Source organism: Nannobrachium achirus (assembly GCF_963921795.1).
Source record: "Nannobrachium achirus genome assembly, chromosome: 18".
Lineage (NCBI taxonomy): Eukaryota > Metazoa > Chordata > Actinopteri > Myctophiformes > Myctophidae > Nannobrachium > Nannobrachium achirus.
Window position 1 is genome coordinate 8,870,166 of NC_137825.1, and position 12,513 is coordinate 8,882,678.

A 12,513-nucleotide genomic window follows, 5' to 3' on the forward strand; every position below is an offset into this window, starting at 1 on the left:
TAAAGGATAAAATAAAATAAAATTCCATATATGGGTATTCCCAGATGATGCCCTGTTAGGGGAACCACACTAACAGAATTCATAAATCGGAAGACAGATGGCGAAGACAGATGATGCGACCTCGCCCTTTAGGGGGAGGTCGCTTTTATATTTTATAGAATGTTGAAATATTACATTTCAACATTCTCTCCAGAATGCGCTGCAGGGAAAATCAACATTTAATCATGAATGCTCATTATGTATTTGTAGCCTACTTAAGCCTCGATCAGAGTCGGGTCGTAGTGCGGTGTAGTCTTTTTGAGTCATAAAACTACAACGTTAACGCTCAAAAAGACTACACCGCACTACACCGCGGTGGAAGGCTATCCACCGCGGTGTAGGACCCATCATTTTGATAGTAGGCTAATATAGCTAATATAGACTCTTACAGCATGTGTTGCCTTCATTATAAGGCTTATTATAATGCTTTTAATTTTTTCGTGGCTCCAGACACATTTGTTTTACTTTTTTTTTGGTCCAATATGGCTCTTTCAACATTTTGGGTTGCCGACCCATGGTCTGGGTCATGTGATGACAATATTTTAGGCTATAATGTTAAACTATTGTTGTGGCACCAATTACAATCATGTTAACCCTTGTATTATGTATTATTGTCATTGTAAATGTCTCTTGTCTTGTGTTCCAGTGAGTGTTGAAACACTATCTGAGACAGGAAGTGTATCCAGCTGGTCACCTGACAAGAAGGTCTCTGATTGGTTGACGAGATTGCATCCTGCGTCCTCTTCAGGATATGAGACCATGAGCACCATGAGTGAAGTTCCTACCCAGGCAGACGCTGAGGTGATGGTGAGTGTAGAGATGAAGATGTTTTAAAAATGTAATTTTGGTTTAGGAAAATATTTGCACCTTTGTGTTAGTGCAGATGCATAGGTTAAATTCACTATGTTAACATGTTAATAATAACAGCCACTCAAAATGTACGTAACCAGAATTATGTAATTATTTCTCAAGTCATTTTTCAAGTAGGACACATTGTTTATTGATGCCATGTGTTGGTCATGGGTGCCTGGCACCCACTGCACCCTGTATGTCCATAAAAGACCAATCAGATATCTGTCTTGGATAATGGACATCGATAAATTAGTTACTGTAAGTGATTTGCCAGAAATAATCAGCAGAATAATTCAACTGGATTCATAGATTACAGTAGATAACTTAAAATATGCTGTAACATTCTGAATGTTAATTTCTGAGACTGAATCTGGTTTAAAGTTGTGTTTTATAGTTTCTCCTCATAATGTTTAGGATGACATCTCATCAGAGGAAGAAGAGGAGTCAGAGGAGGAAGAGGAGTCAGAGGATTCTGGTGAGTCATGGATCATATTCATCTTTTACACTGTAAGCTGCAAGCTGCCTCTGATCCACTAACTGTCCACTGTCTTTACACTCTCTAGACGACTGCATGAACATGATGATGAAGATGATGAAGATAACAAGTGGAGAGGAAGGTAATACATTTAACATTACAATGGACTGTGAGTGTTGGTGTGAATACAACATGAAGGATTACACTTAATGAACTGTGAGTGTTGGTGTGAATACGACATGAAGGATTACATAATGAAATGTTTTCTCTTTAATGTCTTCCTGCAGAGGAAGAGAGACCTGATCTGGATGATTATGACAATGGTAGGTTGAAGATGAGAATGGATGAATGAATGAGAGAATGAATGAATGAGAGAATGAATGAATGAATGAATGAATGAATAAATGAATGTAATTATTGTGTAACTGTTTTGTTTTGTCCCTCCAGATCAGCTGTACTTCAGACCATGCTGTGAAAAATGCCAACATGTCCAGCAGGTCAGTTTGATCAAAGCAAATACTCTTCATGGTATTTGGACATTTATCCTGTCAAAAGACATAACATTAACGTTTACTTTATACTGTTGGATTAATTCATTAAATGCTTCAGTCCAACATTTAGCCTCCCAAAAGACTGTTGACGATGGCTGATAACTTTATTTACTGTAGCTCTCCTCCAACACGGTCTCAGTCTCAATGGCAAGCTGTCTGTCTGTCTGCTTCACTGGCTGCACACAGACTGACTGCAGCTGTGACCTACTCCTAGGCTTGTAATATAAATGTCTATTAGGCTGCGCTGCTAGCATTATGTAGTCTATAAATGTACTGGCCGAGCCAAGCCCAGGCCGAAGCCAGACAAATATGTGACAGATTCGGCCTGGCCGTCCAGCCCAACCACCTTGGTTCAAAATAATTTGTGCAGCGAATAGCATGCCCCTGATATACGTATGTATGTGTGCTGGTGATCCTTAATGCTCTCCTGTGTGTGTTTGCTTGGTAGAGCTACGGCAATAAGAAGATCATCCCTAAGAAACTCTCCAGAGGACGCTTGCAGTGAGTCTGGACATCACTTTGAAATCAACTGCTTATCTGGTTTCATTATATGACATATTCCTTATAAGAATTTTCAATGTGGTCTCTCTCTGTGTGTGTGTGTGTGTGTGTGTGTGTGTGTGTGTGTGTGTGTGTGTGTGTGTGTGTGCGCGCGCGCGTGTATGCATATTCTTTAGGGCTCATCTGGAAGGAGAGGGGACATATGAGTGCATGTTAACAGGCTTGATATTTGATGCGTCGGAGAGAGTTCTGGTGAGATATTCCATCCTGTCCTGGTCCAAGTTCAACAAGTTCATCCCGGACCCCTGGAGGATTGCTGGTCCCATATTCAACGTACACACAGTCAACAAGGATCCATCTGCCCTCAGTCTCATTCAGCTCCCGCATTCCCTGTGCCTGGCTGGTGAGAAGATATGCTGGCTCTGACGTATTTATTATTGAATGTAAAACTAAACAGCTTCCAAGTCTAATATTATTTTACAATATGGCAAATTCATTATATATATCAGTGATATTTCTGTTATACTATTGGTTTATTGTCTGTCTTCAGCCTTCTTTTGGCATCCATGCATTTTGTCTCTATAAACTGTCCCTCCATCCGTCCTCCTCATTATCTTCACCTGCAGGCCAGGAGAAAGAGGTGGTGTTTGGTGTTCTACACATCAAAGGCAAGGATCCCGTCATAGAGAGAGTCCAGTCCTCTGGTAGTCATCTGAAGTGGCCAGTGTCCTCCCTGTCACCTGTGGGTGGCATCATCCAAGACACAGCGCAGGCGAAACACCACGGAGCGGTGCTGGTCTACAAGGATCTGTGGAATCCTATCGACACTCACACTTTCCGCATCTTCCTCGCCAGCTTTAACGCATCTCATATTAAAGTGAGGAGGGCACCAAGATGGCTGTTGTATAATGACCAGTAATACTCCCTAATCGGGAGATAAGCGACCGTCAGGTCACAGTGTGATTTTAGGCCAAAATGTGTAGGAGAAGTGTCCAAAAATGTGTTTGTGAAAATCGGCCTGATGGTGGCGCTATATGGGACAGATGCATGTTGATGAGATGAGTGTAGCCATACTGTGTACCCATTTGCGTGATTTTAGGGCAAAATCTGTAGGAGCAGTGTCCAAAAATGTGTTTGAAAAATCGGCCTGATGGTGGCGCTAAATAGGACAGATCCATGTTGATGACATCAGTGTAGCGCAAGTGTGTACCGATTTGCGTGATTTTAGGGCAAAATTTGTAGGAGCAGTGTCCAAAAATGTGTTTTAAAACATCGGCCTGAAGGTGGCGCTAAATTTGACATATCCATGTTGATGAGATGAGTGTAGACATACTGTGTACCGATATGCGTGATTGCGACCGTCAGGTCGCACTTACTATCAAAACCTCCACCAGCTGGTGTGTCTGTCTGTCCGTCCGTCCGTCCGTCCGTCCGTCACACGTCACACTTTTGCCCTGCTCATATCTCCGCAACCGTTGCCCCGATCCATGCCAAATTTTGCACACACACTCCTTGCCTGCCAAACCACAACCTCACACCCATCAATTCTCACATGGCCCTCTTCTAGCGCCACCATTAGGCCGATTCTTGCTAAACACATTTTTGGACACTGCTCCTACAATTTTTGCCCTAAAATCACGCAAATCGGTACACAGTATGTCTACACTCATCTCATCAACATGGATCTGTCCCATTTAGCGCCACCTTCAGGCCCAATTTTTAAAACTCATTTTTGGACACTACTCCTACAGATTTTGCCCTAAAATCACGCAAATCGCTACACAGTATGTCTACACTCATTTCTTCAACATGAACCTATCCCATAGCGCCACCATCAGGCCGATTCTTGCTAAACACATTTTTGGACCCTGCTCCTAAATCTTTTGCCCTAAAATCACGCAAATCGGTACACAGTATGTCTACACTCATTTCATCAACATGGATCTGTCCCATTTAGCGCCACCTTCACGCCCAATTTTTAAAACTCATTTTTGGACACTACTCCTACAGATTTTGCCCTAAAATCACACAAATCGCTACACAGTATGTCTACACTCATGTCTTCAACTTGGACCTATACACATGTGACCTGACGGTCGCTTACCTCCCGATTAGGGAGTCTTATTGGTTTTAGGGCAAAAATTGTAGGAGCAGTGTCCAAAAATGTGTTTTTCAAGAATCAGCCTCATGGTGGCGCTAGAAGAGGGCAATGTGAGATGTGGTGGAGGTTGTGGTTTGGCAGGCAAGGAGTATGTGTGCAAAATTTGGCATGGATCGGGGCAACGGTTGTGGAGATATGAGCAGGGCAAAATTGTGACGTGTGGCGGACGGACGGACGGACAGACAGACAGCCGGTGGAGGTTTTGGTAGTAAGTGCGACCTGACGGTCGCAATAATCATGTGATTATTGCGACTTCAAAAGAGCTCCTTTTAGAGCTCTTTTGAAGGGTAGATTGCACAGGAGCTCCCTGGAAGTTGTATCCTAGATGCAATAATGCATAACATTCTCAGGTCTACCAGCAGATCTTTCCTGCCTATATATGTGAAGTCACTGTGCTTGTATTTCTATTTGATATGAGGGTTACCTGTCCACAGAATCAGTCTAACTTTGGTTTTCACTCGTCAGACATAACTCCTATTTGGTAGCATTCTAGCAGAACTAACAGGCATTGTCTTTTTTGTCTATTGAAAAACTCTACATCCAGTCCAAATATATGCTGAAATCAAGAGAAATATTTAATTAAATTGATTAAGAATGCTCAATGGGCCTGATTCATCAAGCACTTTACAGCCAAATGACACCCATATTTTGATCTTACCGGCATTTAGGACAATTTCCAAGTTAGGGTTCAGATTTAGCAATGTTTTTTTGTCAGGGATTTTGAGGGTAAAACAGAAATATAAGCCAGATTTAGTCACTTTGTTTACACTATATTTACGACCAGATTGATGAATCAGGCCCAATGTCTGCCATTATGAGCCGTTTTGGACATAAAACACAAAGGTCGACTAAAGGATTTAATGATATTGATTCGACTACGGTATATTGACTTGTGTGTTGCAGGACATCATGAGGAAGGTGAAGAAGGGACGTTTCAGTAAGGTTGACAAGAATCTGTTCTGTCTCCTGGGAGAGGGACACTACCATCTGATGAGTGAGCCCAGAGGAGACATTGACCCTGAGGTGTGTTTGTGTGTAGATAGGTTTAGATGTTGTATGTATTTATTTATTATGAATGTGTGATGTAAGATAATCATTACGTGTTATGTGTCTTTGCAGTACTTGCCATTCACCCTGAAACCAATTCAGTTCAGAGGTTTCTTTGAAGCGTACTATGAGCAGACACCTCCATTCACATTTTATCTTAAAGTGAGTGGTACTGATGACACCGCATGGACTGCAACCATTCGACAAGGTACCTACCATATGTACACAGTCACCTGTCTACTGGACTGTTTGTACGTTTGTACCTATGCAGTGTATTTCTGAATGATTATATATTTTGTTCTCGTGTCAGGTGACTTGGTGGGTGTCGAAGAGAAAACGTCAGGCAAGATTGATGGACCTCAGCCAGGCCCAAGTAAAAGGAAAATGCGTAAGTGTGATCATCATTATCTAACTACTAGTAAGGCGCCTCAGGGTGACATGGCCATCTGGCCAGTGATGTACAGTATATACCAGTTACCCATATTTGGAGACCCCCCCATATATGGAGATCCATGTACTATATGGAGATATGCTGTGATATGGGCATAAAGATCTGCCCAATCTGGGCAATCCATCAATACTTCTGAGACTCCTACATTCAATCCCTCAGATACTGGGCACACCCCTGTGCACACCGGGTGAAGCGATACAATAAAAGCATCGATGGACTGATTCATTTGACATCGTATTGAATTGTTTTGCAATGCAAATAATCGATTTTACTAGTACTAGAAGTACTAGTGCGCTGAATTAAGCAATTTTAAGAAGAAAAAAGAAAGGGGTTTAATTTATTTTCCATTCCATGTACTGTAGCTACACTTAAATCATTGAATTGTATCATATCACCATGAATGAACCAATATCGTCCATGTATCTGTTCAAATGTATCGTTACCAGACAGTGATTTCCATCTCTCTTACAGACAGACGGCAGAGTTCTCATTCATCAGGTGAAGGAACCAGTAAGAGACCGTTTCTCCTAAATGAGCCAGGTGAGTTTAAAAGTATTTACTCATGCGATAAATTCATTCCAGATAACCTCAACATTAGAAAAAGACCAATTCATGGACTCTTAATGTTGCAGTTCAGCCTTGTTTATAGGCAGACATCCCTGATTGTCTGGCTATATGAGACAAGTGACAATGAGGTGTTTGTCATGGCCCTCCTCAACTGTGATTGGATGGCCGTGTAAAATGTGACTATGTTATTAGAGCCGTTTTATACTAAAAGTTAAACATTATTCAACTCATGGGGAGTATGGTGAATATGCAGCACTCCCATTGAAAACAATTCAAAACATACTCTAGCCTCAGGACAAAATGCTGTGGTGGACACAGACCCTTATTTCATAACATAATATTGTACAATCTAAATCACTAAGCCCAGGTAATCAAGATTGCATTGTAAAGTATTGAGCAACTTCCACAGTCTAGGCCCCTCCCTATCCCTAGATTTTAATAAATGGATATGGAATATACAAATAGTGTATATTGAATTGATCAGATGTTCTGATTCTTCCCTGATGAAGTAATTTAGTGAAGTGGTTCACTAAATAGTGTGTCTAGTGTTTGATGCAGCCTGTGGCTTTAGAAGCGGTTTGTTTTCTTCATGAAAGTCATTGCTGTTACAGTATCAAGTGATTGTTGTTTTCTCTCAGGTGCATCAGCTGTGAAAGAACCTCAGATCAGCCAGACAAGAGGTAAGATTTTTCTCTCTCTGGGAATTCCCGGGGACCGCCGACCCCCCCCCCCCCCCCCCCCCCCCCGCCGTCACTACAGGGCACATAAAATGCCGTAACTCGGGCTAGGAGCGACCGAGAGAGCCACGGCGGTGCGGAGACAGCTGTGCGTAGAGCGCCACCTAGCAGCGGACCCCAGCCACTGCAGCCCGCTAAAAAGACCACAACTCGGCCCCAAGCGACCGGGAGAGACCTGGCGGTCGCTTATCTCCCGATTAGGGAGTCTTACTGTTTTTTTAAAACATAATATTATAAACTACTATCAAAATACTGTAGTGTAGGCTATTGGCTATTCATATATTAGTGCCGTTGTCACCAGCCTTGAACGGGGAGTTCGATTCTGAAGGGAGTAAGAAAATGATTTACAGTAACACTGTGTTTATGTTGGCTTTTGTTGTGTCGCGATGCGTCCACACATACATGCGTCCACGAACACAACAGATCACAAGCTAAACGTGGCAAGATACTAATAAACAGCAGAGTTAAAGTGTTGCAAACTGGAACTATATTATTACAACAACAGGAGAATATTTTGACCAGCAGCACTGCATGTAGAAACTGAAGTGGAGGATGTCTTGGTCAGACTACAGCAGTAGGAGAGCCAGTGAAATCACACCACGGTCTGTGCTGTGGCTGTTCAAACCCACCAGTTAATATGACACTTAATCATGGGATTCAACAGAAATGGAGTGAGCAGAGGAGTACTAGTAGCCTACTACAGACAGTGTGGTACCCAAACACGTATCCTGCACTGAAAAGAGTTGATTTCATATTAATAACAACACAAACTGAACCAGGCAATGTCCATGATTAATCTTACAGCTGTGAACACTTAAAGCAACAAATAATAATTAACATTTATGCTAAAATCTATTTAGGAAGTTTAGGCCTTGTTTAGATGGCAACACTCTGTAGAGAAGGCAAATCTGACTTTTCATTTTGCTGAATTCTCGTAGCAAAAACGCAGTGTAAAGAGCCCTTAGACATCAGTTTTCTACACCACGTGCCAGGACTTAGACCCCATTTACACTGGCAGCCTAATCGAGCCTGAATCATATCTGTGTCACATCCAGATTGGAATCTGATTGGTTTAAATGGTCACATGTTTACATGGAACAAATCAGATTCCAATTTCACACATACGACTGAAGCTAAAAGGTGACCGTGCCTTTTCGGTCGTGGTTTTTATTATCATTGGTGTAACTTAGCCCCACCCCCTCTTCTGATTGTTCGATTGGCCTACTTGATAGACCACCTGTCCTGAACCAAAGATCACGGACAGCCTTTCTGTTCTAGGCACAGACCCACTTTCTTCACAAGATATCCATAATTCTGTGTATACAATTTTTTCTATCGATGTACCATCTTGGACATCATTTACTTATTGCAGTATGTTATCCTTTGCTTTGTGTAAAGACAAAAGGTCTTTCTTCACCAAGAATCGGGGTCCATTGGTCAATAACGTCAAGAGCGTGGATGACATCGTTGATGACCTTATAACCTGGGGGTTCCCTGTTGGTTTTGCCGCCAAAGTCCGTGCTGAGACAACAGACCCAGACCGCATGAGGAGGATCCTGAACAGTGTGAGCAGCGAGGCATGCGCAGAAGCCCTGTTCAAAGGCCTACTCCAGCATCAACCTGATGTCATGGAGGAATTACTGGGATCTTCTTTTGAGCTGCCAGGTAAAAACTAAAAAAGTCTGATTCACACTGATGACACACACACACGCACGCACGCACGCACGCACGCACGCACGCACGCACACGCACACGCACACACACACACACACACACACACACACACCACTGTCTATGGAACTTGCTCAGCCCCTTTTCGACTGCAGCTTTAGCAGCACGCTACACGACACTACTCTGCACCACACCGCACCATATAAAAATATCTACATTATCCTTTTCTCAAAAGTACCCCTATCAGTAAGAAACATTTTAACTGTGATTATAATACAATATACATTTGTATTACAACTAACTATCCTAATTATAATACTCTATAATGGATTATAACTGTGATTATAATACACTATAACATATTAATATATTACTATGATAATTATAATACACTATAAAAGATTGTTATTATAGCACACTAGAATCTATTATCATGTATTAAACTATATCCTGGTAGTCTTAATGAAAAGTCAGTGAGTGATCATTCATTATGAAGTGTTTGGCCCTGTTTGGCCTAGCTCAAACCTACTCTGGATTGAATACATTTTAGTACCACGTTTAGTACCACTTTCACACCACTCTACCCAGGTCATGTCAGTGGAAAAGGGGCTTAGTTCATTGAATATAGCGTCTGAGCTGCATCATAGTGTTTGATGCATTTGTGGCTTTAGAAGCTGCTTGTTTTCTTCACATCATGAACATGAAAGTCATTTCTGTTCCAGTATCAACTGATTGTTGTTTTCTCTCAGGTGTATCAGCTGTGAAAGAACCTCAGACCAGCCAGACAGGTAAGATCTTTACTCTCTGACCTTTATGTTTGACCCTGAAATAAAACCATGCACTACAGATAAGAATAGATACGGTACCTTTATTATCCCAAGGGGGAAAATCAGTAATCAAATAGACAATACATGTATTAATGTGGTGTTCTGAACGTGTCTGTCATCAGTGTCATTAACCTTTAACAAGTTCATTAAACCTCTATTTATCAGAATTCAAGTACCATTTTTGTCTAAATTGTTTTCTTTTTTCATGAAAGCTGACTTTGTGATGAAGAACTGGGGAGATCTAATTCAACGCGTCACAGCGGCTCTGAGCATCGCAGACGACCTCTTTGGAAAGGGCGTCGTCGCACTTGAGACTTACAGAGAGATCTGCAACACGACGACCAGACCAGCTCAGATGAGGATCCTGCTTCTCCATGTTCACGAGAAAGGAACGGCAGCGACAACAGCCTTCTACCAGGCTCTGCAGCAGCACGAGTCGGGTCTTCTCCAAGTGCTGGGTAAGAAAAAGAAAAAAAAAACACTTCAAAATCAAATCCCTTTTTCTGTCTGTTGGAGGTCTGTGTGACAAGCTTTTTAATTATTTTTTGAATTTGTTCACCTTCCAACAGAAGGTCCTGGCAGCTGAACACCTTCCAACAGAAGGTCCTGGCAGCTGAACACCTTCCAACAGAAGGTCCTGGCAGCTGAACACCTTCCAACAGAAGGTCCTTCCAGCTGAACACCTTCCAACAGAAGGTCCTGGTAGTTGAACACCTTCCAACAGAAGGTCCTTCCAGCTGAACACCTTCCAACAGAAGGTCCTGGTAGTTGAACACCTTCCAACAGAAGGTCCTTCCAGCTGAACACCTTCCAACAGAAGGTCCTGGCAGCTGAACACCTTCCAACAGAAGGTCCTGGCAGCTGAACACCTTCCAGCAGAAGGTCCTGGCAGATAAACCATCAGTGAAGATGAATGAAGAGACAACAACCATCCACTGATACGTCTCTTTGATTTGCACTTTAATTGAGAGAAACGTGAGACGATCATTAAAACATTTTTATATGACTGGTTTCTGCTAGATTGCAGGAAGTTGTACAGAAATACACATATTGACAGAATGATCTTATAATTTCTATGATCCTATAGATTACTATTGCTATGCAGGTGATTTACTACCTCATGTTTTCATTGCTTACTGTAATTCACTCTGATTTAAGAGTCTACTCTGCTAAATGCCTAAATTGTAAATAATCTGTATTTATGACCACCAGAGAATGGTCCAGGGACCACTAGAGAGTCCACAGACCAGTGGATGGAGACCCCTACTGTAATGTAGGACTTGTACAGTAACCAGTGTCATTTGTACATTTGATTTGTAGATTATGTAAATATCAGTCCCTCTTGTACAGATGTAAAGCTGACACACTTGTTGTGATAATAAAATCTAGATTTATTATTTGTGAGGGAACCTGTTTTGATTGATTGATTGAATGAATACTTTATTAACAGTTTGCAGTTCAGCTGTACAATGTTACGGGGAAATCTTGCTTTTGCGAACGCCCATCATTTCGACTGTAGGGTTAGCGACTTCTTTCCATGCCATACCTGAAGGCAGTATTCAAGAGAATTGACTTGTCCAAACTCTCCTGAACTTGAATGCAGCATCTTATGTTGAAAGAATTGTCCTCTCTGTGTAGAAATCCATGCCGTTACTTACGCCACATCTCCACTATTGACTTGATTATGCTTAGTTCAGTGTGGTATCAAGCATCAAAAATAGCCGACCTCCAAGCTCAAAACGCGCAGTTGTGACTATTGTGCTATTTTGGTTATTTCCACCAAAAGGCCCTTTTAGAAATTTCAGCCCCTGCCTCTCTAACATGCTAACACACATTAACATTCCTATGTATTAATTTATCAAGACATTTTAAGACATACACTACTATACAATAAATCATCAATACGAGAAGCAATAAATACGTATAGCTTATTTACAGAAAACTGTAAATATATTTCAGAGAATCGATTCAGTTTTGCCCAGGTGTAATGAGAGTTTATTTACAGATAACTGAGCTAAGGGCTTTTTCAGTGGCTCAGGGGTAGAGAAACCGTCATTAGAACATGGAGGGTTCCCAGTTCAATCCCGGGCTCCCTGAATGTAGCCTAATGAATGTGTGTGTGAATGGGTGAAAGTAATGAACAATCTCTGCAAAGTGCCTTGGATAAAAGCGATGTATAAATCCATTTACCATTTTAATTTGCAACATGTTGCAGATTAAAGCTTTTCATAGATTTCATAGATGGCTTTATTGACTGCACTGTCATCAGTGTTGGATTCATGTTAATGTGTATTGAACCTCAATAGCCTTAGAAAACATACTTGATCTGCTCTTTTTCCATACCAAACTGCTGCTTTGCCAAAAGTAATATTTCGTCAAATTGAAGCCTTTATAATTTGCTTTAGATAGGATATAATCAGATAGACATACAGGCAGACAAAATGTCTTCACACTATTCACACACAGTACTCTCGTCTCTCTTCAACACAGATGCATAATGTATAGACTATTTGGCTGCTATAGCAACCCATCTGTCGGTAGGGGGCGACAACACACCGTTTTTTCTGACACTAGGAGGAAGAAAAGATGCCATCGTCCCATAGGCTGCAGGGACGGTCGCGCTACGATTGGATG

At 41.7% G+C, this 12,513-nt stretch overlaps 1 protein-coding gene across 1 annotated transcript in view; it reads left to right on the forward strand.

Moving 5' to 3' along the window:
* Positions 1-11,169, forward strand: part of LOC308302850 (NACHT, LRR and PYD domains-containing protein 1b allele 5-like) — a gene marked incomplete at its 5' end in the record, with an annotated part of 11,765 nt that extends 596 nt beyond the window's left edge. The window contains 17 exons of the mRNA XM_080747168.1: positions 686-846; positions 1,306-1,366; positions 1,455-1,508; positions 1,654-1,689; positions 1,814-1,863; positions 2,366-2,418; positions 2,595-2,821; positions 3,045-3,295; positions 5,483-5,602; positions 5,699-5,834; positions 5,937-5,999; positions 6,549-6,617; positions 7,283-7,324; positions 8,780-9,046; positions 9,802-9,840; positions 10,092-10,337; positions 10,449-11,169. Of these exons, the coding sequence (XP_080603294.1) occupies positions 686-846; positions 1,306-1,366; positions 1,455-1,508; positions 1,654-1,689; positions 1,814-1,863; positions 2,366-2,418; positions 2,595-2,821; positions 3,045-3,295; positions 5,483-5,602; positions 5,699-5,834; positions 5,937-5,999; positions 6,549-6,617; positions 7,283-7,324; positions 8,780-9,046; positions 9,802-9,840; positions 10,092-10,337; positions 10,449-10,465 (1,892 nt within the window). The 3' untranslated portion in view covers positions 10,466-11,169. The remainder of the gene's footprint in view (positions 1-685; positions 847-1,305; positions 1,367-1,454; positions 1,509-1,653; positions 1,690-1,813; positions 1,864-2,365; positions 2,419-2,594; positions 2,822-3,044; positions 3,296-5,482; positions 5,603-5,698; positions 5,835-5,936; positions 6,000-6,548; positions 6,618-7,282; positions 7,325-8,779; positions 9,047-9,801; positions 9,841-10,091; positions 10,338-10,448) is intronic.
* Positions 11,170-12,513: the final 1,344 nt, after the last annotated feature.